Genomic DNA, 27,581 nt, shown 5'->3' with positions numbered 1-27,581 from the left:
GAGCTAAGAGTTCTGCAGCTCCTTAGCCACAAACCAACCCTCACCTGAATTACAGCTGCGGGACAGTAAAGCCCGTATACAGACTCAGTACAAATTCTTAAATCACACAGCTGCAGGGCTGTACCTACACCCCGCAGCAGCGCAAGCCCTGGGCAGAAATACGCCGCTTTCAGGAGCGTTTTACCAGCACCGGCGTGACACCGGGGTGGGACGCCCCGTCCGCACCCCTGAACTGCCGGAGGCTGACATTCCGAGTCGCCTCGCTGAACCCCCCGATGCGGAGGGGCCCCCCCGGGCAGCCCCCGACGCTCTGCACCCAGCCGCGGGCTACGCTCGCACCAGGGGCAGACCGGGCCAGAAAAACGCTCCTCCACGCTTTTACGAAGCCGTGTTTCCAGAGAGTCTGGGTTTGTCCAAAGAAACACCACAGCGCCATTTTAGCCTACACAGAGCGGGCTGACGACGAATTCTGACAACAGAATGAGTGCTAAATACACCAAATGTTGCTCATTACCAGCGCTGGAGACCCTCAGCTGAGCGCCAGGGGAAGTTAACAGGACGGTCGCCAAACGTGAACAGCAGCACGGTCGTTTGACTTCAAGAATAAATTCCGTACTGGCGCAAGAAGTGTAGCACTGGAATATATGGAATATAGAAATATAAATTTGTCAGAGAAACAACTGTTATTCACTGGTGGTCTTCTGCACATCTATTAGCAGGACTCTATAAGCCTCAAGTAGTTACATTCCACTATAGTGAATTTTGAAAGAAAACTATTGCAGAAGAAATAGCATTTTGTATTTAATCTTGTTTTAATTAAAAGCTTCTAATTCCTAATTTGACCACAGAGATGTTACTTTTGGGTATAGTTTTTTTTTTTTTCTTTCTTTTTCCCTTTTTTTTTCTTCTTTCTTTTTCCCTTTTTTTTTTTTTAATATGAAGTAGGTTACAATTACTACTGACAACTGCCTGGATGCATTTGCAATTCACTTTTGAGAGATTAATTAAGGTTTGTTTTCATGAGAGGGACAAGATTTTTTTATAGGGATTAAAATTGGTTTGAAAGTTATAACATATACTATTTTGTAGTAATTACTAAAATTATTCCTAGAAAGTGAATACTTTGATTGAATTAAATATCAATCACTAAGAATTCTGTAACATCTCTAAGTACCTTCTCCTCTGCAGTCAACCTTTACTGGTCTGGGCCTAAGTCCAATAACAGCCCGGCTCCAGGTTCCAGGGTGTTTAGATTACATTTAGAATTTAAGCCACAAAGCCCCAGATTTGCTTCCAAAACCTTACTTCTCAGCAGCTGCCTAAGGCCTCGCACCACCTAACTCATCAGGCACCCCTTCTTCCAGGCACATTTGAAGAGCACACGGTCAGTCCTGACCCCTCCGAACAGAGTTCCTGGCCATGAATCTTGAGCAGACACGGGTGTTTCTCTGCAGGCACAACCAACACAAAAGTCAGCAAGGAAAAGGCTCTCAGCAATTCCTCTCTGCTCAAAATGTATTACTGGTGAGGTCCAGGCACTCTTCTGCTCACCAGTGCTTCATCTGCTGGGTTTCATAAAGGCAGCTTGCCCTTCTTCAGGTTCTAGACCTCCCTAAGGATACGGTGTCCTCCTCCTTACTGCGTACAGCCGACGCACTCAGAACAGTTTAAACCAGTATCTCACAGCTAGAAGCCAGCAGCAGCTGACATCGCTCTCACACACAGCACTCTATACATAATTAACCAGAAATATTTCAGTATTTCACAGACACAAAAACACCTTCCAAAATAAAACCCTCGTTAGTCTCAGCACAGATGCTAAGAACTCGAAAGACCTGAAAGCAAAAAAGGTTTCTCCTGAAGAGGAATACCCTCCTGCACACACTTTCAAGTACCCCTGCGCTGTAGCTGGTTTGATGGTCAGCCCATTCTTGAGCCCATTATATTTCAGAGCATTACAAGTATTGAAAGAAGGATTAAAAACAAATTAAATCCTCTGAACGCAGAAGAAGGATTCATATATTAACACGATGATTTAAATTGCCAAAGTCATAGCCCAGAAAGTAAACCTTTCCATCTAACTGAAGCAGCACCGACGATACGCCAGAAGACTGGCCTGATCACTGCGTTTATTGGCCCATTTCCACCGTAATTTAAATATGTCCAAAAAGCTATGTTAAAATAGGTTGAACATCTGAAATTAACAATTACTGTACCTACTTAGATAATGAAGATGCATAGTATACAGCTGAAACTCATTAATAACAACTTCCTAATGGCACGCTGGATTAAGGTTTCAATAGTATTTTTCTCGCTCACTAGACATGAAAACAATTATTAACAGGGACAGAAAATTATTATGCTCCATACCACAGAGGTTCACCCATTAATATTCTCCTAATGAGAGCTGAGCCCGAAAAAAAAGATGCAATTTAGTCCTATATAGTACCGCCACAGATAGTGGGGTCATTACTCAATTCTTAAACATCTAGACGCAATGAATTCACAGAAGGAGTGTAATAACAAAACAAACTCCAAGTTCTTTAGCCTTATATTTTAATTGAAGTTCTTGACACTTCCGTATCGTCAGTGGAAACACATTTTCATATGTAGCATGGTCTTGTGAAATACACAGAGTACATAAGCTGCCTTTATTTACTCCTGATCGGTTCCACAAGGCTAAGTTGTGTATTGCTCCAATATAATCTATAAATGAATAATTGTTCAAAGTATTTCTGTTCCCAGTGATGTCCTTTTCCATTAATTTTCGCCCTTCAGAATAGGCAACAATTCACCACTTTCTTTTAGTTCCTGTAAAGAAATACATACAGCAATTATTCTCCATGCACATTTTGTGATTATGCTAACAAGATTTCAAGAGGGAGTTTACGGACGAGGAAATCGATTCAGCGGCTATTCAGGGAATGCACGAGATGACCCACTAGAGGTCCCCCTTGGCCAAGACACTGAAGTTCAAAATGTTGTATTTAAATTCTATTTTGTGTCTACTCAGCAAGAGAGGAAGTTTATTTAGTGAAAAGATACACCTTCAAAAGAATTGCTTGTCATCAGCTTTGCCAGGTACATCCCCTGGTATATCTCCTTCTAGATGGAATTCAAGATATATTTTAGGCATACACAAAATTTTACAACACCCAAGATGCCTCCCACAGAATGAAAAAATGACCATCCATTGACAGATTTTATTGCTACCACACATTAAAACAAACAAGACAGTAAGAGATCTGTAAAAGTTCTAAATAAGAGGTGCTTGCCCATATTATCTTGATGATTTCAATTCAAATTATAAGGCTGTTAACTTACTAAAGAGCTAGATAACACCAGGAAATAGTTTTAAAACAACATGTTGTGGAGCGTATATTCTTTTCCCACATGTCAAGAGAAACAACTGTCTCAATTTTATTATGATATTACATATTACGCCATATTACGGAATGCATTTTAAAATACCGACAACATTCATCTACCCATACAAGTTAGTCTGTGCGAACTGAATACAATCCAACAATGCAAACAGACAAATTACATTTAAATACCAGCGAGAGAAGTATTTTGCAGCATCTCCGCAATGCCCGAGACTATACTTAGTGATCACTGAAATAACCCACACACTTGTTAAATAAATAAAATTAAAGTAATCTATATAATTTAAGTAATACCAGTATTTTTAGAACTAAATGAGATTTATTGATTGTGTCTTCCCAGGAGTTACAATGTCTGAGGAACTGGCTATAAAACATTCAGACAAGAATGGGCTCAGGAGTATTTGGGGTTTAGAACACTGTGCCTGCTCTGTTACAAAAATCAAAAAACACAGTAAGAGATGCAGATCTATTTTTGTTGCTTCAGGGTCTGTTCAAACAACTACAATAAACCTTACTTTCTTCCAGGAATGAGACTGTTTGCTAGGAAAAAATGTCTCGCCCACCTTATTTGAGGAAAGCAGTCAGAAGTAAAACTAGGAAGAGAAACCTGTAAAAATGCACCCACGGGGTAAAAATGGTCTTTACAGTAACAGTAACTGACTGCTGTCAAGAAAATACATTTCACTGCTAAATCTTGGCATATGAGAATGCTAGAGATTTAGAGCTCCTTTCAGCTGTATGTTGAGCTAATAGAAGTCACAGTAAAAGCAACCAAGGCGTTCGGTTTCAAGATCTAGAGCCACTACACCGGAATTGCTGTATGTTATGGGCAGAAAACATTTCTGCAGTTTTAAACAAACAGCCAATTTACATCCCGAACAAGATTCTCCCATTCCTACCTTAACAATATCCAGTCCTCCGACAAGTTCACCTTTCACATATAATTGAGGATACGTTGGCCAGTTTGAATAGGTTTTTAATCCTTGCCGCACCTAAGGAAAATCATCGTAAATGTAAACTTCAACTTCAGCAAAAGCAACAACGAAATCCTCAATGATGGAGAAGCTTAGTTACCTCTTCATCTTCCAGTATGTCAAATGTCTCATAATCAACACTAGGGGAAAAAGAAAAAAACAAAACAATCTACTGTGGAGTTTTGCAATGTAAGACCGTCAAAAATTCAAAATGGGTACGTTTACAAGCTAGCTTCCAAACCGCTCAGAATTAACAGGTAATAGGAGGAAAAAAGTCAACGCCTTATGCACCAAGAATTGTAATGTAAAAAATGTCTAGTTTCATGGGAAACTCCTTATAATGCACAGATGACAGCATAAGACAAAAAATTAAGCTGTGTAGCTTAGGGTCTAATTAGCCAAAATGTGTTCGAAAGTAATTTCATTCACTATTAGCTGGAAAAAAAAAAAAAAGACACACATACTTTGGAGGTTTTTATTAACGAATCAACCAGCTGCAGCTATTTCACCATCTTCATATACTACTTGCATAAAAACACAAAAATAAAATGCCTGTCAAATTTGATTTCTAGCTGATTCACATATAGGTTTTGGTATGCAATTCCTAGTATTCTAAGAACTGGCACTCTTCCATATCCGCAAGTATGTAGATTCCTGCAAATGGACTATGGCCAGTAACAAGAAAGAATGATTTGAATAACTGCTACTTATTTCCGAGTTGTATATTGATATATAGTTGTCTATTATCTCAAAAAGCCCATTCTAACATCTAGTAATCAAGACAACTGCTTAACCTCTAACTAGCAGTACAAATGAAACAGGAGATTATTCAAGGGAAGATGATACTACTCACTCTCACTACAAGAAGAACTGCTTTGAGGAGGAAAACTGAGGCTAGCTAACATGAGAGGCTCCAAGACTGAGGAAACAGATCAAGAGGGACCTAAGACAAGTTGCTTAGAGTGGAAGGATTTCTTTCATGTCAACAATCAGAGCAAAAATAGAAAAAAATCACTGTTCGCAATAAACTCCTCCGTCTGAGCAAGACAATCACTACGCGGTAGTGCCCGAGCGGTGTAATATCTGAGACGCCACATTTGACTTCGTATCGAATGACTGCAGTAGTGATTTACACTGTGGGCTTTTACATAAAGATACTTTAAACTACTCTTAAGAAAATGATGTTTGGGGAAGTGTTCCACTAATATTTTCCAAACTCTTTATTTTTAAAACGTAGTTTTTAAAACAGAACTGGCTTCACAAATTCAATCAAAAAAGCCCACTTACGTACCCAGTATTATTTATGATTTCTATAATTTGCTTGCTGAATCCACATTTTGCCACCTAGAATGCAAAACACACATATGTTAAGATGTATATCTGCTATATTTAATCCACAAAATTCCAAGTCCTCAAGCTATACTAAAGCTACTACCAATTTATTGCTAGTGATGACCTTACTGCTAATAATATTGCTAATCCCTTTTTCATTCTTCTTTATACTCTTTGAGCTTTAAGTGGTACTGAATGTCTCTTTATATACTCTGCTGAAATAAATGAAAACATCGAGAATATTAAACACTTTCCTCAGTTGTGGTGTGAAATGATACAAGGTCAATCTGTTTTGCAGGTTTGGCAATACTATCTTGAAAACTAGTTAGGCTTGATTATTTTCTGAACATTGAACAAGCCAAAGCTGTAAGTAGGAGGGGTATAAATGCCTTATGTTCATTTGTAAAATAAGGTGTGTTTATTTTGAGACATCTGCTACCCTTTACTTACCATTCTGGAGAGCAGTAACCTATGGTCACCTGATAAATAGGTTGCATGTACAGCACCTCCCAAATGAAATTAATAATTAAATAGATAAAAGTATCTATTGCAAACTCTTTATATTGACAGTATAAAGACATAGAGCATTTTTTAGACATTGAATATTTAATCCAGACTGTCCGTTCTTACTGGTGATTTCACTCCACCAGTAGCTCAAGCAAAATCAAAACGTGTTCAGCAACCTGCCCCAACTCTTACTCTCTTACTTTCTGTAGGCAAGACACAGGTTTTAAAGGAGACAGAAGCGCATCTGTTTAGAAGACCTAAGCCCGAGTAGCTCATCACCACTGCTTCAGTGAGTCAGCATATCCCACAGGGTTCCAGTGGCTATGAACTGGCTTAGTAAAACAGCCTGTAACACTCTTAAAAGTATCTGTTGTTAATACACAGAGAGGGCTCAGGGAACAAATGACAAAATGAAATGGAAAGACAAGCCACAGGAACGAGCTCAGTCCCCTACCTCTCTATCCCTGAAAAAAAAATAAAAAAAGTATAAACAACTCTCATAACATGCAATCACTGACTACAGTTATTGTTTAGGGTACACCACTCCAATGAAAAGGCTGAGTTAGGTGCCGTTCAAATAATTTTGACAGGAAGAATTGTGGTGCCTTGCTGTTCAAAAGGGAATAGTTTATCCCCTGGTTACTTTGAGTATGCAACACAAAGCAACAGACTGACCTTTTCGTTTAGTCATTTGTTATTATTTTAATCCTAACTGTTAGCAGTTGTCTGTCTTCAGTCACTATCTTTATTTCAGTGAGCAAGATAATTAAGTGCAGCTTGAAGACACCAGGCACAGACCATTCCATGCATGGGGAGGAAGAGTGGAAAAAGAGTGGATCGTTTATGGTATGTGGCATTATACTTTAGCCTTAAAAACATCCAGCAGCTTTTTTTAAATGCAGTTCTGAAAGCATAATAAAGTCAGAGAAATTAAAAAGAATAGGATACCAATCCAATTAGGTCAACAGAGGGAAATTTCAAGAAACATGTGTCCAGAGACAAAGTTTTAGGCAACACTCAAAGTGTACGCCTCAAGCAGGATAGCCATCGGGGCAAGCGCTCACAACATCAGAAGAAAATCCATTATCTGCAAAGACAATCAATAACCAAGACCAAAAGGACACGCGTAGTTCTTCCATTCATTCCTGAATTGTAGATCAATTGACAGACGTCACTGCAGGGCATCAAATTCCCTGATTTTACTGTAACACAGCTATCAGCTTTTAGCAAAATATATCCATCAGGTAAAACAGGGACTGCTCTTCTATGGCTTATAGAAGCACCGAATAAAAAGACAAATAACTTAACTACCCAACACCATTCATTTTCATTAAGGAAGGAAAAAAAGGTAATTGTCGCTGTTTAAAAAACTGTTTAAATATAATACATTCTGCAACACTTAATCTTACCTGTTTGCTTCCCTTCATAAAAAGCATCACAGGAGCTTTGTTTATCAAGATTTTAAGCCTACAGAAGGCATGAAAAAGAAAGACATAAAACAACTCGGTTATTACCCCAAGCTTTGTTTCGACAGGAAAAGAAAATGCAAAAGGGGAAAGACAACAACTTACAGCTTTACCAAATGCATTTAAAGCTTTATTATAACCAACTCCATTTTAATTGCTTACAGTGACTCTAGTGAATGAATTTGAACCATCCTGTTACTTTTAGAGCAACAATTTACTTTTCTAGATTGACCTTTAAGTATCCGGCAGCAATAACTTCAAGGAGACACATCATTTTAGGATACTTTAAATACAATGTCTATACTTAAGGACACACTGCTTTTTCCCCATACCAAATGTAATACTTATCACTTCTCATTCTCCATGTCAGAATGTCTTTTGCAGAGTAAGAGCCATACCTATTGTCCGTCAGTCATAAGATCTACGGACTTACAGACTAAGGACTAACCACGACTGAAATTCAGGAATAGGTCTGTTTTGCCCCATTGGACCCTGCCCACTTTTCGTCTACCCGCACAACCCTCCGATGCTCCCCTTCCTTCCCTCTCCTTTTAGGAAAGCCTTTCTGTCACAATTGATGGAAAAAGTTAGCAAAGCCTCCCGTCCAACAGTTTCCTGCTAAGGGCAAACCACCCTCTATAACATGCATAAGAGGTGATCATTTTCTCTAAAAGGTCGCTTTGCATGACTCGCACAACGCAAAAAGATTCCCGACTGGAGAATCCAGGGTCTTTGCAAAATAAAACTAAATGAAGTTTTGTTGGTGACCTACAGCCTTTGCACGTGTAAACCTCAAAACAATTTTTCCAACCAAGTTGTCTCTAGGTCAAAAAGCAACAGCAAGACTAAGAGCTACGGCAATGGTGAGCTACAGTAATCTGAGCTGGTTCCCCCGCTGCCAGATCTGTTTCATGAAACCAAGCTGATTTCCAGAGTCCTTTTTCAAGGGTATTTTCAAGTGAAGAAGACACCATTAACTGATGGGAAGAGATCAAACATTGAGTAAAGGAACATAATTTAGCATTAAATAGATTCTACTACTGATATTCCTTCAGTTTATTAAGTCTTAACACGTTTGGATAACTACCTCATTCGTTTTTTCTTACAAGGGACCAACAGTGTGAGTATAGTTTGAAAGAGACGTCAGTTGCTCAGAAGTTAAGCATGAGGTTAGCTACAAAGAAAAACTCATCTGTGCCATGGAAAAAGAACTCCCCAGTTGTCACCAGAAAACAGAAGGCAGACCTCAGCTAAATGTCACGTGTTAACCCAAGAAACAGACACCGACTAAAAGACGAAGAACACACTAGGCAGCAAGAAGCTACTTGTGACTTGTCGGGTGAATTTTGAACCAGTTTGCCTTCAGGCCACTTCTACATCAAATGTGGTAAAATTGATAAAAACTTCACACACCTGTTCAAAAGATGCTGATGCTGCTCCTTTAGGGAGACATTTAGCTACACCAACAACTTTAATTTATTAAAACACATTAGGTAAGCAGAGGACATTTCCCATTACCTTCTTTCCCCAAAAAGATTAAGCAAAGCAAAAAGCTATGTATAAATTCAATAAAGCTGCAGCTTATGCAAGTCTGCAAAAAGGAAGGAAGAAACTAAAGGAAATTTCTAAAATAAGTTTTTAAAAGGCCATACTGAGACGATCTCATCTTTACCTATAATTTAATCTCAAACTGCAAATGGTAGTGATTGGTTTTTGTGGCCTTGGTGAAGCAATTTACAAGTTACCCTACTAGAGTAACAAAAGGTAAACCTCAGCCATCGAACAAATTAAAAAGGAATTAATAAACACACAGCTGTAAAAGTAAGTATACTTTACACCATATCGAAATGGCTTGCATTAAGTTATTTCTCCACTGCGCTGAGAAGGCAAAAGAACCAGAACCAGTCACATCTAGAGTACTGTAAAACTTGCTTTTACCATCCTCAGACAGCAAGAGGGAATCTACGCTAACATATTTGCCTTTGAGGTACAGGCCACCTTCTTGGTAAACCAGCCCCCCTTTGCATGTCTGAATGGCACTACTCACATAAAAACTAGGAAAAAAATCCACATCTACTAGCAACTTCTCAAACAGAATGACTTGTCAGGTATCTGGAGCTCGACTGCCTGGGGCACGTCAGAATTTCAAACAAGAGCAAATCTTCAAATGGGAAGGTTAAAGGAGGGTAAATTGGTTTCTAGATATTACATCTGATTGAGGAAGCAACACACTTCCTACTGCTGCAGCATATATTCATGTTGCCAAGGTGAAAGGAAACAGGAACTGAAGGACACGAGTAATCAAGAAAAATGAGGAGACGACCCTAGGTACTTTCTCCAGTGACATCAGAGTTATGAAGTCTATGCCAAACGAAGCTAACGAAAGCTACTGATGTTTAAAAGATGATTTTCCCAGTTATCTTTAAAGAATAAATTCTTAAAAGAGAGATAAGAATCTATATATTCCTGCTCTAATTAAAAATTAACAAGCTACAAATATAATAAGTAAAGCCTATCGGAACAGTATAGCTTAATACATATATAACAGTATAGCTTTATATTAAGTGATGCTTATTGTATAGAAAACAGAACATATTAAACCACTGCAGGAGTTCTGTAATTCAAGAAAATCTTGATGCACTTCTGATAAAGTCAAAGAACAGGAATTTATATAGGGGTTCCCTCTATATAAACAAACATACAGGAAACTTCAAAAATAGACACCCTTAAAATAATGACATAATGTATCACACCTGTCCTCCAACTTCTGTGCCTTCGGACAGACTGTGTCCAGTTCTCCAGATGCCTCAAGTTCCTATGGAGATTGGGGAGAAGTAAAATCAGATGTAAAAAGCAAGAAAAACATGCTTCTGACAACTAACAAGATTAAGAATTTCTCAGTTTCTAACCTTGACAATATCAAGTCCACCTATAAGCTCTCCAGCTACATACAGCTGCGGGTAAGTCGGCCAATTAGAATATGTTTTCAGCCCCTGACGAACTTCTTCATCAGAAAAAATATCGAAACTGCTAAATGAAATACCATGTTTGTTCAGTATCTCCACCATTTGTTTGCTGAAACCTGCAAACACAAAAAGAGGAATTACATGTAATTTTAAACAAAGCGTTCCCATGCCTGTACTAAACATTATTCATTTAAAAAATTCAGTTCTTCTAGATGGTAAATTCAAAACAGCTCTAGTATGTTATTCTTTGTTCTATCAATATCCTCAAATATTATAAAAGGGCAAAAAACATTTATTACTGGGATTACAAAATCAAAGTATACAGACAGCTTGGTAAGTCTGGTGCTTCTCTAAATAGAGAGCTACACAGTAAGTAACCTTCACGTAAGCATCACTGCTGTTCCAACATACAATTAAAGCAAAGTTAAATGCATTCCCTTATTCCGTCTTTTCCGGCTCTTCTTCACTGAGCATTCACAAAGAATAAAAGCTTCTCAATGAGCCCAACTGCATCTTCAGTAGCCTTCATTCCATTCCTCTAATTGCACATCACTTTCTCTACCCCTGTCATTTCTTCCTCCAGCTACTACTGAACTTCTCCCACACCAAATGTGGATGAAGCTGACACACAAAGTTGGAACCAGGATTTAAACCCACTACTGTGTCACTAGTTTAACTTCGATACTTGGCTTTTATAGTGTTTTCTACTACTCTTGCTTTAAGAGCATGTCCTTTCCTACTTCATGGTAAAAGGCAGATTCCTGTTTATTTTTTTAAACTCTATGTTCACATGAGTACTTAATACTATTTTACTGCCCTTGTGACACTTTCATGCCATGTTTTGTTTTCCTTTATGACAGATCTTCATTATGTCCTACTCTGACAACACACTCTCAGCAGGGTATTAAGCACTGCACATTACAGTGTAAACATCCAGATTTTGTAAGTTTATGATGTGGCCAACCTGAGAAGAAAAGTTTCTCCCTTCTGTAGTACGCATCTTTTTCCTGAGAAAATCGTCACATTATTCATAAAAAGTTTTATGTATAAAATTTTAATATTATAGAATTTACAGTCTATAATCCCCTAAATCTTCTTATACTAGAGGGAAACACACACAAAATTTCACTTTCAAGCACTACTTCTACTCTATTTTAAATTCACCATTCTCATTAAATTGTTTTTTTAAGAGGAGATAAATTGTTTTTTAAATCATTAGTGTCTCCAGAAACTCTTCAAAATCACTTTAAAAAAAACCAACCACACACATGCACACCACCCACACCTAGGCTGCACCCTTTATGTCAACAAGTCCATTCTTCGTGGGGTAACCTGAAAGGAAACCTTAGACTGATGTTCAAAGCCATCTTCATCCACTTAACACTTCCACTGGCACAGCAGCACCAACGGCCCTCCATCAGCCTACTGGATGTTTCACAGTATCTCGCAGATACTTACTCTATTTTAGTCTATTTTACTCTATTTTTACTCTATTTTCTTTTGTAAGGAAACAGAGGAGGAGAGGTCTGCTGTACTTTACAACACAAGGCAGCCTGACTTGATCGTCAGAACTGATGATCAAGTCTTGATTTGCAACTCCGCTGTTCCTCCACAACCTGTTTGCTCTGCTATGAAAATTATGCTAATCAGGAAAAAGCACTAAGTACATTGCAACACACTGAAAGACTTGGGAATTTTGCTTCATTTCCAACACGTGGTCTTTATCCTAAAGTACCTCAAGACCCGCTACTGTCGTGTGCATGCACACCCCTTCTAAGGAAGCAGACGCCGCCTAGACAACACTAGCGTATGGTTCGCAGAAAGGATCCGTGAGAATTTGCCCGTAAATCAATGTGATAATAACGTGTGGTTTACATCTTTGCCAACTCATTCTGTTTTGGATTCAAATGCCCTTGCAATCCTACCAATTCCCTCAAAGAATTCCAACAAATGCTGTGCAGACAAATGAAAACCTCTATACAAATATTAAAAAAAAAAAAAAAAGACACAATGCTTAAAGGCTTTAATAAAGGAATAAAAAAATAAAGAAGCTTTAAATGGGAAAAAGAATCAAAGTGCCATAGAAGAATAACCTTTGATTTCAGCTTGCAAGACCACCTATTAGTTTTTGAAATATGGATTTTTACTTCAGCTTTCTGCAGTTTTCACGATCTGCAATTTATTGAGATATGAAGTAGCAGTATTTATATGTACAGCATCTAAGTTGCTTTTCTTTCTACAACTGAAGTGCTAAGTTCATGTACAGCCTGAAGTAAAACACAGATTCTGAAATTTTTCATACATCTGGGAGTTCATTAGTAAACAGCTAAAGGCTGATTGCTGATGGTTATTCCATCGCCAATATATTAACTCATTTCTACTGTAAGGAACTGGGGGGGAAAAAAAAAAGCTTTATTTTAGCTGTAGGCAATTACATGCAAACTGGAAAGATTGATTGGTTGTGTTTCATTTTGAAGGGTTATGGTAGCAGTCTGGAAATGTTATGCTTAGGGATAAAGTGCCAGAACAGCTTTACTTTCATAACAAAAGATTTAGGTTGAATTTCTGAAGAAATGCCATACATGCATTACATGGAATAATTAAACTGCTAACAAAATGTTTTAAGCGGTTATCTAGATGTTCACAAATGCCACTCCAAATTCTACACCAATAAAAACACCCTAAATTACAGTATTGATGAAGCAAATAAACAAATACTACCACAGTCCAAAGGAATTTGCTGAAATAATACAACGTACATAGCAACCACATACTACTGCCAGTAAACACCCAGCCAAGGGGACAAACCTTACGTTGCACGATCCTTAGCTGGCTTTTCCCATGAAAAAATTACAAACTACAAGGTCCCAGAATACACTGCTGGATAGGGTTCCCTCTACTTGCCAGCTGCACTAAAGACTCCAATGCAAGTCTATAATTTCTCTCAAAATAGATACAATTCAAAAATATCTTCATCTTTAAACAAGCATGGCTCCTTTTATTTAATTCTATTTTTATTATTCCCACTACTGTTAAAACAGATCCATCTCATCTTTGACAAAATGTTGAACTACCTTCACCTTGAAAAGGAGTTGGTCTATTCTAGGAAGTTTAATGGATCCAACTTACTAACATCTCCCAACTACTGCCAGAAACTATGACAGCAGCCTAAAGCAGGCACAGTATTTAACTGCAAAATTAAGAGCTGTAAGTTCAGATGATTTCATGGGTTGCACTACATTTCAATACTTCCAATTTAATACATACCTCTATTTAGGTAAGTACCTCCTGTGCACTTTTCATGGGGTACCAGGGATCAACTGCGAGAACTGAAAGCTTGAAGAAGTATCTATTTTATCATATTAAGACATGCAAATGAACCTGTGTTATACTCTTAAGTTGCTTTCCGTATTGAGTTTATGATGAAGTATCTAACTATCCTTAACCTTGATGCCTCAAGGTCTTTTTTTAGTTTGTGGTTTTTTTTTAAATAGCCTCACAATTCTCTCCCATCAAAAATTCAAACACATGAGGAAACAGTAAAGGGTCTTTTCTCCACGTAACTTTAAAATCTGCCCAGCGTTCTGCTCAATGCCCGTTAAAAAGCCAGCTCTCTACTGAGCACCCACAGAAACCCCAAGGAGAACCGGCGTGCCTGTGCCCCCAACTGGTCACGCTGACCCAGAAGCTGACTCGGGCCAACGGAGAGCCTGCGCATACAAGCAGTTCAGAGGGGACTCGCCCCTGCCCGCACAACACCTTTGCGCTCACCACGGACACAGCAAGAACCAGGCTCTGCTCTCAGAGCTTGCCACACACCCGTCGAACAGCTCGCAGCACCAGCACGGCAGGTTCACTGACAGCAGTGCCGCATAAGCATCCAATGCAGTTCAACTTAAAGCACATGTATCTGAATAACCCAAACTGTAGACACCCCAAAGGTACTCATAAATATTAGGAGCTCATCAGAGCAGTGCTCTATTACATACAGGTAGACTTCATGAATCTACTTCAGAATAAGCCAAAATGTCCATTCCTACAAAATTATCTATAAATTCCTATGACGATACATCACTTTCACACACCTATAACCATATTGATACATAACACAAATACAGAATTATCTATACATAAATAGACGGAACTTCATCAGCTCTTCATAGGAGCAAATGCCTACGCACAAACTGCTAGAATCCCAAGCTAACAGAACAGCACAATGAACGTGGAAGTTCTGAAATCTGTGGTTATTTCTGAAACTATTTCTACTGAAGTGATTCTGGGACCTATTAGTGCATTGAAATGAAACAGCAGCCTTGAAATTAAAAAGGGAAAAAGAAGGAGAAACATAGTGTGCAGACGTCAACATGGTAGAAGCCCTATGCAGTATGGGAAGCCTCAGCACATACAGGATCTTGCACTTCCACTCTTTTACAGCAACATCTGAAAAAGCAGATGATGTAAAGTGGCATGCAAATATTTTAAAAGCACCTGAAAGTATCCATAGGTATGGAGGGCTGAGGCAATAAGAAAAGCTGCACGCAAGCCTTAAGCACGGCCCAGAGTGACAGGCGTGCTTGACATGCTTTAACCACTACTTCTCTACCAAATATTGTTTCATGACTTTTACGTCTAAGCCTTCCCTCTCGAAAAGGGCAGCGTGCACTATACTAAACTCCCTCCAATTAACAGCGCTTGACAGACTCCCCTCCTTTCCTGCCCAATATACACTCCATCAGCCCAAAGCTTCTCGCTGTAATTCAACCCAGACAGGCCCACCCAGCAGCTTCGCCCCCGTTACCGCTCTGCTCAGCTCCCACATTTGTCAAGCGCTGGTCCTGACCCAAAACCACCTGAAGTTAATGGAAAGATTCTTATTTACTCTATGGATCCAATCTTCAATTTCAATAACTGGAACTACATAGAACGACATAAATAGCTCTCCTGTATTAGAATGTCTTCACAGATACAATGCAAAATAGCAGGGGCCGTTTGGCAAGTCACATATCACAAACCTGCATTATTCTCACTTCACCAAATCAATGTGTTTTGTACCGTTATCCTTCCCTTTCCCCCTTTTAATAGCCCATGGTGATACTAGAATTTGAATCCTTCCAGATCAAGATAAATGGACAGAACATGTAAAATCAGTTTCTTTTAGGTCCTTTTACACTATTTCATTCATTTTCCTTTACACAGTTCTCCACTGTTTCCTTTGGAAACCTCCTGGACACACTCCAACAGAAAGCACAAGAAGCAGCTACATGGGGATGTCTGCACTTGAAACTCTTAACTGCATTTAATACTTAAAACCCTGGTGAGATCTTCCACGGCTGCACCACTAGCAGTGCACGCACACCACAAGGGTATTTGGCAGTTATGCGAACATAGCATCCATAAACCGCCACACCGCGCCAACAGTTCGAACCAAGCGCTCGTGGACTCCTGACCAGCCACGAGAAGCACTGCTCTGCCGCTGGGCTGCGCCTGCTGAGCTCTTACCAGAAGGGGGGCAAAAAGAACAGTTCCACGAGTCCTCATTTCCCTCCTCAAAGTGTTTTAAACACATTTAGTTCACGTGCATCTCTGCCATGATATAGTAACATTCATGAGGAATCTTTCAAGCCTGCGCATGCTACTGTAATTCATGCACAGATGGACAAAAGAGGTATTTTCATTATTATTTGGTTTTAGGCACAAATAACTGAGGTTTTGCGTGACAATTTAGCTTTCTGAGCAGTTATCATCTCTTTATTGGTTCTGTAAATATATGTCACAGGCCCTTCTTCAGGAGCTTGGCTGTAAGGAGCTAGCTATCGCTAATCCTTTTCTTATTCTCTTCTTGTGTTTCACAATTCCTTCACCTCTTTGGCCCAGCAACGTAGTTGATATGATCTGCCCCACAGGGTACATGTTTGCTAATCAAAGGAATCCAATCTTAGTCATCTCACTGTCAGCTACTGCAGAGAAGTAACTGTAGAAGTTGCAACCTTTCATCTCTAGACCAATTCGGGGAGAGAAAAGAGGTAAAAGAAGTCAATGCAACTTGCTTCCCCATTGCCTTTCCCTCCCCTCAGTTTTAGAATTTTGTATCTTATTGCCAACGTTCCCAGAATAAGACCTTTTCAGTCTTTCCATTCCAAGTGAAGCTCTGGAGATGAGGAATTGTTGTTTTTCCACGCTGCATTTTGCTCGTTGCTTTTTCAGGATTGAATATGGGCCTTAAGGAACAAATGCATATGAAAACAACAGCACAGAAACTAGCTGCTAGATGTTCACTTCGCTAAGGTATCAGTAGAAAAAGACTGGTGGGTTAGAAGCAGGCTGACAATGGAAGATAAACTTCAACAAAGGCAGGCAAGGATTACACTCAAAGGAGACAACCTGGAAAGTGCTGTGCTGTTAACTGCCATCGCGACGCCCCGAGAGCTACGCGGGACCAGGAGGGAGCCATAACCAAACAAGAGCTGCCAAGAGTGCTGTTTGGTCAAGCGGTCTCCATCCTACACCAGCATTACTCCACTGTTCACCTCCTGCAGCTCACCACAGAAGGCCTGAGACCGCATGAGCAGAAGGATGGCAGCTTCATCGTACTTAAAAATGTTGGTTTTTAACATTTGTTCATGTGCTTCCCATAGAGATCAGCACTTCAAGTTAGCTAGGAACCAAGCACTCTGAACAGCGAGCAAGCGTTAAGAGAACCAGGTTTAAGGCATTTCCACTGTAGCAGAAACACATGCTACTGGTCTGTCAATTTTACCAGCTAGGATAGTTTTATTTTCTTTTTCCAAATGGCAACGGTAATCCCGGATGTTAGTCAATTCTTGTTATTCCTTGAATTGAAACATTCTCTTCAGACTACTTTACATTTTCAACATGTGGAACTTGATGCACAAAATACGTCATCAATAAACACTGAGCTACCTCTGGAAAAGTGTCCTAGTTCAAGGACAGCACTGCACATCACGTATTCTTTAGAAAGCCCCTAATCTCTGCGATTCCATTTCCAAAATTTAACTAAGGAAATAGCAATTCTCTAGCCGCATACAAGCAACATGAAAACAATTTCATTAATGCTTCCAGGTGTACAAGTCACTGATGGGACGTATCTCCCCAAAACTTGAGTAAATCTGACAACTAGCCCAAAGCAAGTGTGTCACACTGAACACGAACTTCAGAAAACCCTTACCACAGCGGGGTTCTTTTGGAGACCCTTTCATAAAGAGCATGCAAGGGGCAGCGTTGATGAGCTTCTTTAGACGCGCATTAAGATCTTCTTTTGCGCTGTCGTTAGTGCCAGCAGAAACGGAACTGCTGGACGCGTGGCGCTGCACTTTTTTGGTCAGCTCTGGGGCGTGTGCACCATCTAATCTGTCAACTTTCTGAGAATTCTAAGGAAACCAAAACACAGGCTCGTGTTAAAGGATTAAATTCAGAATTTGTACTGTAATAAAAAAAATAGTAAAACCACTATATAAAGTATAGATTTTCAGATGCAGGGTGGATTAGTGTATTGATCTTTTAGCCATTCTGTAGTTCCAAGACTCATACGATTCTGTTGGCTGGCTACTGTTAATGCTAGCGAATTTGCTATCAGGAGAACTTATTAAAGAAAATATTTTAATTCTGTTATCACAGGCAAATGTGACCCAAACAGACTTGTCCTTTCTACCAAAAGATTATTTACTTGGGTTTTTGCCATGTTGTAGAACTATAGCTAGACAAGGAAACATTACTGAAAATTTTTTGACCCAATACAAGGTATAACAACTGAAATAAAAACTACGTAAGAATCCCAGAGTAACTACGGAAGCTCTGAAATATTACATATCAAGTGTAAGAATCATTTCTATCTACTTTTTTAGGTTCCACTGGATAGACTTAAATCAGATACATAAGTGTTTCTTCACTGAGAAAGTTTTTAAGGTTCTGCTCTTCTGGTAGTAGCATTAAAAAAGTATACATATTAAGAGTCCGCATGGAATCCATTTTCTCTTAAATCCATTTTCTCTTACCTTAAAGAATAAGAACGTTGGAACAGAACTAATTCCGTATTTTTCAGATACTTCAGGCACAGCTTCAGCTTCCAGCTTAAAAAAAACAAAACAAAAAAAAAAACAGAAAAAGATTACTTTCATAATCTTCTTTAAAGTTTGACTGTGGATGTCAATCCTGTCTAGAATGTTCTTCTAGGCATTTTATACATTTTAAAAGGATTTGATGCAGAAGTTTGTGACACATTTGCATTTAAATGAGACTCGCTGGGCTGGCGTGTCATCCACTGAGCCTACACAGTGTCAAAACAGGTTCAGAGGTTTTTATTTTGTTGCACATTTCAAAAGATGCCCGCAGGCTGCGAATAAAATTTTTGGTGCACTAGTGACCTAGTAAATTTTCAATCATATGCAGCTACTACTATATTGAAATCCATAAATCATTGACCCCAGTTATGTCATGATTACAGTGCTTATTTTCTGCCCACAGCAATTCTTGCTGTTTGCTCTATTGACTAATTTCAAGGGGCAGTACATCATGACTGACATTTGCAGCCTTCTGCAAATTATGAAGAAAAAAGGAGTGTTTCTTCAATAAGCTATTGATGTCTACTAAATTTTATTTTTAACTCCTGCAAGGCTACTGAGTATTGAGTGGCAAGCTTGTTGAGATTATTGGTTCCAATTTTATTCAGCATTCAGATGCACGCCTTGAAATTACATAATGTAGTCATTTTCCAAGAAAATATATCTTTAACTCAAATTTGTGATTTTCTGTGCATAGGCTAAAAGCTTACTTGAGCGACAGAAGATCTAGTACAAGGTTGTTTAAGACACCAGCTCTGTAACAACTGCAGAGTTAATGGTTAAAAAAAAGCGGTAATAGATCTAAATGTTTCTAACAGAAACCTGCAATCCAGTGCAGAGAAGAAAAAGCCTTTCAAATTCTTATGCCACAACTCATACAGTGTATGAACAGGCATCAAGAGAGCTACTTAAGTTTGCTCCTGCCCACCCCGTCCATCCTTACGTATTTTAGAAAATACCGTGATTGTTCTCACTATTAACCAAAATGTACTGAAGCTCTGAGTATTTTGGTATTACAGCATGCTCTGACTTGTGCCAACTATATAGGCTCTTAATGAACTCCCTAAATACAGAAGCAAGCCAGAGGAGTAAGTCAAAACTGAGAGTCCAAGCTTCACCTCTGTTTCTGTAAATGAATGCTCTATTCTCTTTCAAGTGGCCAATGATTAAATGACTTCTACCTATAATATTAATTTTCTTTTCCAGTAAAATTTCCTACCTACTTGGATACTTATGTTCCACTCTGGTGAGGTTCACACATACAGAACAGATTTAATTTCATATTTCAGTAACTTGCTCTTATTGGTACAACTTCCCAAAACACTGTTTCTAACTTTTTCTGGATAGAGACACACTTTGATTTTAACTAAGCCAAGGATTTTAGAGTTAGGCTATGCAACAACTAAAATGAGAAATTGCATTTAGAAAGACTTCCAGATTTATTGACAGCTTTGAAGTTCGTTTCATTATTACTTAACTCTATTCTAGAGCGTAACTGTTTATGATTTGCAAGGTGGTACGCTACTCTTGGTCAGTCATCTGTAACCACCTGATGGCTTAACAGGTTCTTGCCAATTAAAAGGCAGACTGGCTATTCTGGAATACAGACCAAAATCCTACAAAGAACTTACAAAATCAAATACATACCCCATGAGGAGCCTCCCACAAAAAAAAAAAGTATCAAGGAAAGTCACCCAAATCTTTCAGTAGCTTATTTTCTCTAAATAAGTATGCCAGTAACATTGAGAGGAGGAGGGTGGGGGGAAGGAGGTGCCATTATCTCAGTTTTGCAACACTTGATCACTTTGAAACCTTCTTATTAAAAAATAAATTACAGCTGAATAATAAGGATTATAAATAAATAATATACAAATATGAATAATAAAGATGCAACTGAAAGTTTTCAAACTTTCTTGGGCCTACTAAAAGCTATAGCAAATCTATAAGTTTAGGCATCTTGAATTTTCAAACTGTTGAAAATTAGCCTTTTCAAACTCTAAGTCATAAAATATTATCATTAGAATAGTTCTGTCCTTCTGTTTTATAGAGAGAAATACCAACTGAGAGGAGTCATTAAAAAAACCCACAAAACCTAAAGGCTGTAAGAAATCAAATTAAAATACTCACACACAGCTGGCTGCTCCATTACTCCCTGCCCTCATAATCACAGAAGCGTCTCATTAACAAGAGAAAGTTGTTTTAAAACGAACAGCATGTTGATGAAGTGCATTCATTTTTCCCTCCACACTGGTTCTCTTACTAGGATGTGCAGACGATCTCACAAAAATATAGCATCTCATTTGTGTTTATACCACCCAGCACTATATGACTGTCATCTCAGAGTGACAGCGTTGCACAGACTTAAATTTATCTTCCTTTAAACTTCGTGGAGATTACTGTTCATCTTTAGTATCAGACAAAAATCTCTATGAGTTCTGAGATCTATTTAGCTAACCAATAACATCACAGGAACAAATGAAATCTCCAGCACACTTGAAAAGAACAGTGTTGCCAAATTAATCTCAAATTCAGGGATAAAAATCATGCTTTAAAAATATGGCTATCGACAGAACTAAAGGACAGAGACACTGCAGGCACAGAGAAATTTAAAAGCCTATTTGTTAGATGGAGTAGCTAGTGAAAAAAAGCCATCGTTGTATCTTAGTAGACTGATTTTTAGTGGTTTTTTTTTTCCTTTAAACAGCACGATAAAATGAAGCTGTTATTTAAACTTGCAATATCATGTTTGGGAAGATGAACTTAGAACTTTCATCCCACAGATTTTTGATGCACCTCTTGCACATGTTCAACTCGTATTTAAACGTGAAGCCATAAAGGAACTTCAAAAACAACTTTACCCATATTTTGTAACACATTACTCATACTTTGTAATAATGGCTCTCCTCTGTTTAAAACAGGCTCAACTGCCTGACTTACCTTCACAAACGTAACCTGCGTGTGTTCCTTTGCTAGTGCCGCCATAACCTCATTCATTTGAGCACACTGAGGAGCCCATGGTGCCCAGAAGTGGACAACTACAAGGGACCTATTAAAAAAAAAAAAAAGTAACAGCATTTCTTTAAAAAAGAATCATGCAATATAAAAGTTTGATATGCCATGCCAAAAAAACCCCACAAACAAAAAACAAAAACAAAAAACCCACCACCCATACACCATCCTCCTGAAGAAAAAAGAAAATCAAACAAGTGAAACCAGGAACATTTTCTGTGACTTGCACAGAGGAGGACTTTCACGCTTTTTCAGGAAACATTCCAAAACCCAGCCAGCACTGTTAAGGTAACGCAATACAAAGCAAAACATCATCCTGTATTTTGACAGTAAAAGATCATTCCATACGAACGCCAGACAGGAAGAACAAGCAGAAACACGAACGCTGAAGTCATACGCTACAGGACGCAGATGTTGAAGCGCCTGTTGGCCAAGCACTCAGAATCGCACCCGGGCATCCCACATCTCTTCCCAGGCAAGCTTTCTATCTTGGGAAGCTCTGGGAGCTCCAGAGCTCAGCAGCACCACGCTAGAGGCTGCACCATTGCTCTTCTCCTCTCAGTGCCGCTACTGCCTCTTTACTACTTACCCAGGAAATAAGGTAGTAACTTTTCAAGTCTACTGGGACTTTTCTAAAAATACAGTATTCTTAGGCTGAAATGTTATTTTCTGCTTTTATTAGCTTCAATTTCTTATTCCTCTTCCAGCTTCGATAAGGTTTCCTTGAATGTTTGGTATTGATTGTACACAGCATTTAAGGATGAGAAGTCACATGCGGGAACGGAAATCCCATCGAACCGGGTACCAGGAGGTAGGGCTCATGAGCTTAAACAAACACGCTTTGATGACAACAGTGACAAGATATTTGCACCTAATTTTCAGTTGTTTTCCAGATTTCCTGAAGCCAAAACCACTAGATAATAGGAGATAAAGAATACAAGACACAATGTACTACTTTTAATCTACTTAGAAAGAGATATAGAAATCAACACAACCATACCATAGAAGCTATTTAGTGTCTTTTATTACTAAATAATGGAACTTCAGTATAAATTTTAATAGCTATGCAGGCAGCATGACATTCTTATTGGAACAGAAGCTGCGTTATCTGACCGCATACTCAATACAGCACTAAACTCAATTCAGACGCAGAAGTTTATAAGTTCATAAACTTGAACAGAAGTTCATGAACTTGATTTTCCAAAGCTATTCTAGAAAATTTTGGTAGAAATACAATAGGATAGCCTTTTTTTTTTTTTTTTCCCATCATGCCATCAGTCAGAGCACGGTTCTGCTTTGAAAGCTGATTAAAACTGGCAGAGTTTACAGACTAATAAAAACTGAAATTACGGAACAAGGCAGTTCTGTTTTTCTGCAAGTGCCAGCCTTGCAAATTTAGACCTGAGCTCAGGAACAGTTCAAGACACCTTCTCCAGGGCTGTCATCTGTATAGATTCTTCCAACACTCTTGTATACGAGTCACCAACAGCAATGATCCCAGAGGCAAACAGTCTCTTCAATTACAACAGAACAGCTGTACGCTTCTTCGAACTGATTTCACTGCTCGCAACTGACACTAGCATTTAAACCCCAGTAAAGGCCCAGTTCAGTGATTTACTCTTTACTTATACATGGGATTTGATATGGACTTCTTGAGAAACCCGAGACCGTATCTCACTGGTCAGAGTAAAACCTTAACTGCAAAACTCTGTTTCAGCACGTAAACTTTTATAGCAATGCTGTTCGTGGAGCTCACTACAGAGCAAAAGAAGAGGCAGATTATAGCACAGGTAGCTCGTGCAGGAGCTCTATCTGCCCTCACAGCAGGTAGGTCTTCCCAACATTACCACAGCTGTCAGCTCATACAGACACACTTTAATTAAGACTTTTGAGCCAACGGGGGCAAGCACTTGGAAGCACTGTCCCCACGCTGCAACCAGCATTTTTTGCCACAAAGTAATGAGGTGAAAATAATTAGGTAGGTTGGGAGACAGGGCGGGTAATTTATAGGTATGAGAATACCCAGTCACAACAGACAGAAAATTTCAAAATGAAAAAAGCAGCAGCAGTTCAATATTTCAGAAGACAGACCAAGCTCTGATGCAGAGAATTATCAAGAGCTTTGCTCCCGGACTGGTTTTCCTGTATTTGTTCATCACATCCTTCATTTGAAATACCAATTTTGAGACCTCCTCCAATATCATTCTTAACGTATGCACTGTTTACTGACACTGTTAAGAGCTCAGAGAAGTTGTTAAAAATGAATCAAGGATGAACAAAAACCTTTTTTTTTTTTTAAATCAAGTTTTATGACAAGATAGATCTAATCTACTTAGATCTACTACAGCTTTTACAATTGTAGTGAATGAAGTTGTCAAGCTGTCATTGCAACTGCACAATGCCTGTACACTTAAAAACCCAATTTTTACATCTATTAGACTACAAGTAGGACAAGAGAATACATCCACTGGCTAAAAACAAATAGTGGAAGAAAGGAGAACAGAGAACATAAAAGTATAGTGGCTACGCATGAGGCCAAAGCACGCATAAATGACTTGATGCACCTTCCTTCCATTAACTGAACGCAGGAGTGCATACTCTTCCCCTGCTACCAAGAAGCACTTCACAAGTGCTCAGTTTCATTTAGTATGCAGAGCGGGAGACATCTGATCACGTGCATGTCAGCTCATGGCAAGTACAGGAGGAATAATCACATGGTTATTTAATCCTGACTCCATCAGAGCCTATTCTTTCCTTACCAACATACAGCTGCAATGCACTTAATTTTTATCTCCATGAAGAACATACTTAAATTAATTTGCACCAAGGGTTTTGGTGGGGTTTTTTTGACAAATTCATTCACAGAACAAGTCTAATTTTGCAATTAGACTGCCCTCTTGGTATCTGAGTACTTGAAATTAAACTTGAAAAACAGCAAGAGCAATTCAAAACATTAAGAAAGGAAAGTTAGCAAAATGAAGCACGTAAGTGATTCTAAACAAGGTATTTCTTAATTTCAACCAAGGTATTTCTAAAAAATTCTACTGTTGTCTATAAAAGAGGATTGTAACAAAAAGCTTATGACGAGTCCCAAAGTTTCTCTTCCTGTATCACTTTATATTTCACATTTTGAAGGAAAAGCTGAGGGCCCAAAAATAAACATAACTTTCTTTAATATAACTTTACAAAGTTTACAAAACTTTTCTGTACCAGAAGAAATATCAGAAGGACATATCACACATTTTCTGTGCAGAAACAAAAAGCCCAATGTCTTGTTTCTATAGTTTATTAAAAAAAAAATTGGTTGAGACAGACTCACAAACTATACCTTTAAAACAAAGAGTCTATTGACTGTAGAACCAAAATAGCAAGACATTCTCTGATAGGGATATCCAGAAAATAGTTATTCCATAGATCACCCTCCTTTTGGGCCAAGATACAAGTATTTTGTAACTATTTATAATCTTTCTAACAGGCAGCCCAAGTTACCTGGTTTTATAAGGTCATTTTCCAAAAACATAGTCTAAGTAAAACAATAGATTACAGAGCAATAATAGAAGTGGTTCAATAATTTTGAAGACATTGGCTCAGTTCATCTTTAGCAACCGTAAAAATCTAGATGCATTTTCTAAAAAACTAAACTCTGAAATTTATGCTTATTCCATAACACTAAGGTTACTAATAACTTGATGTCAGAAAGATTAATCTTCTGAAACAAGTACTCCTATGAAATTAAGTGTCAACATAAAATGCTGGCAGTTGCAGCTGATTAGTAGTAATTCTATTAGTTTAGAAAAATCAGGCAGTCCATTTGGAAAAAAAAAATTATCAGTAAAATAGCATTAGGCCTAGCCTCAAAATTCAGCACATTTTTTGTCTTAAGCTTTATCTTTCAAGAGAAAAATACTTCCTTGAAGAAACCTTCTCCTCTCCCACTTTATTATGTGAATGTTTAAAACTACTTTTCTTTTTACACCATTAATTTTCAAATTCACTTGATAATCTAAATATAGAAAGTACCTTAAGTCAGCCAATGTATATCTTTAAAGTTCTACCACCATCCAGAAACAAGGAGATAATTAAAAAAAACAAACAAACAATCTATAATTTGAGGGATTTGTTATGCTCTGGGAGTGCAAGTTTGTTTGGTTTCTTGGCAGTAACAAAAACCAAAGCCAAATATTTTGAAATGAAGCAGAGGAAGAGAGTTATCAGTGCTATCAATTCATCTTAGGACCAAAAAAAAAAAAAAAGCATAAAATAATCAAGTCCATTAAAATGAAAACTGAATCATGTTCTGTGGACAAAGGGAATGAGAGAATTACTGAGGGTTTTGTTGAAAATAACTTCAAAATCTTGTATTTCTTCCTGAAGCCATTTTCCTTTCAACATGTCTCAGTGAGTGTGAGTGTGCCTTTCCTCTGGGATGCCCCCACACAACAATTCAGTTGAAGTATAATTCCAGAAAAGGAAACTGAAAGTCACGCAGCAGGTTTTGAAGAATCTAGTTTCTTCTTCCCATAATCAAAACTCTTCCATGTTTCCTCACGCTGTCTTTAAGAATGTGATGCTAGTAGTTTCATCATCCTTTTTAAACCACTCATTCAATCAGTCTTTTCTCCTTATTCATTTAAAGGCCATTTGCTAACGCAGCAGTTAAATGACATGAAAATGTTTTTGACGCAGCACCTGATTTTAATGTGCCTTACAAGACCTAGTTAAATACATACTCAGCTAGTGGATTAAAAGATATAATAGTAGTTACTACACCTTTGATTCAACAAGACAAAGAAGCAAAGCTCATAGCCAAACCTGTCTTTCTTCAGTAAGGCCCTTGAGTACCTGCTCATCTTTAGCTGCAGCAGTAGTCACTGAGACTTTCCTACCAAAGCGAAACGTGCAGTTTTCCCCCAAACGATCAGCGCCCAAGACTTCCAATACCAGACCAAGAGCCGCTGCCCAGTGGCTACAGAGAATCAGTGGTCCATGCTGAGGGACACCAATGGAAGGAGCCCTGTTACTCGTTATTAAGAGCATAAAACCAATTAATGAGGAACCAGCCCTGTTGCACGAGAGATAAACAACTTAGTTTCACACTGTGTATTGAGAAACAACCTAATGCCACTGTTTTCATTGAAAACATCGCACGGTAATTGTTTGTTCTGTTGACACCTTAGGGTTCAGGGGAAAAAAAAACTCCTAAGTTGTATGAAAGTGCCGTTCTGCCCAATCTTGCTTCCCGCCCGCCCGCCCCACAGAAGGCCCGGCAGCCGCAGCCGTCCTCCCCGCCTGAACGCCCGAGCTTTCCCGGTAAGCTGTGCCTGAGGAAACGCGGGCTTAAACAACAGCCTGCCCAAAAACGAACCTGAAGTCTTTCCTCAACCTATGTGGTTTTGCTTTTTTTTTATTTTTAATTTCCCGCGCAGGTTTCATTCAGCCTTGAGGCAGCACCGGGCCCGCTCCCCTCAGCGGACACCGGCCTTTCGCGGGGCCAGGTTTTGGGGGAGACCGAGAGGAACCCACGAGCGCGCTTTTCCCGCAGGGCCTGACGCTTCGGGAGCCGCTGCAGCGCCTCGCCGGGAAGCCCACGCTCTCTCGGGGAGCGGGGCCGCAGGAAGGCGGCCAGGCCAGCCCTTCCAGCCAGGCCGCCCCCGCCGCGGGGCCTCTCCGGCGGCGGGCCCCGCTCCCCCAGCCTCCCGGTCCCCGTCGCCGCCCCGCCTCACCTGTCCTTCTGCTGCAGCAGCTGCTGGAACTGCTCAGCGGACGCCGCCGCCGCCACCTCCCCCGCCGCCATGGCCGGGCCGCCGCCGCCGCTGCCGCAGGAAGGGGGAGAGCCACCGGGTCACGTGGGGGCGGGCCCGCG

At 39.2% G+C, this 27,581-nt stretch overlaps 1 protein-coding gene across 2 annotated transcripts; it reads right to left on the bottom strand.

The window, feature by feature from the left end:
• Nucleotides 1–2,539: 2,539 nt before the first annotated feature.
• On the bottom strand, nt 2,540–27,581 carry GLRX3 (glutaredoxin 3). Of its 2 annotated transcripts, XM_087767207.1 has the most exons (11): nt 27,442–27,581; nt 21,647–21,755; nt 18,644–18,718; nt 17,818–18,019; nt 10,575–10,747; nt 10,419–10,480; nt 7,609–7,666; nt 5,652–5,704; nt 4,461–4,500; nt 4,286–4,378; nt 2,540–2,811 (listed from the first exon to the last, which is right to left on the bottom strand). In XM_087767207.1, the coding sequence occupies exons 1-11, from the start codon at nt 27,510–27,512 to the stop codon at nt 2,761–2,763; spliced, it is 987 nt and encodes a 328-aa protein (XP_087623333.1). In that variant the 5' UTR covers nt 27,513–27,581; the 3' UTR covers nt 2,540–2,760. The 2 variants fall into 2 exon arrangements, 1 of the variants encoding a protein (XP_087623333.1); XR_015706790.1 differs by lacking the exon at nt 4,461–4,500.

This window comes from Nipponia nippon, unplaced genomic scaffold, assembly GCF_047370975.1.
Source record: "Nipponia nippon isolate SJK-2023a ecotype South Korea unplaced genomic scaffold, ASM4737097v1 scaffold_3, whole genome shotgun sequence".
NCBI lineage: Eukaryota > Metazoa > Chordata > Aves > Pelecaniformes > Threskiornithidae > Nipponia > Nipponia nippon.
Note: the sequence above shows the minus strand (reverse complement) of the source record. Positions and strands in the feature narration are given on the sequence as shown.

Bases quoted from the DNA above. Each gene is read 5' to 3' on its own strand.
- GLRX3 (XM_087767207.1), bottom strand. From the start codon at position 27,512: ATGGCGGCGGGGGAGGTGGCGGCGGCGGCGTCCGCTGAGCAGTTCCAG. The intron at 18,020-18,643 runs GTAAGAGAAAAT...TGGTTTCCTTAG, and splicing joins CAACGTTCTTATTCTTTAAG to AATTCTCAGAAAGTTGACAG. The intron at 10,481-10,574 runs GTTAGAAACTGA...CAATCTCCATAG, and splicing joins GTGGACTTGATATTGTCAAG to GAACTTGAGGCATCTGGAGA.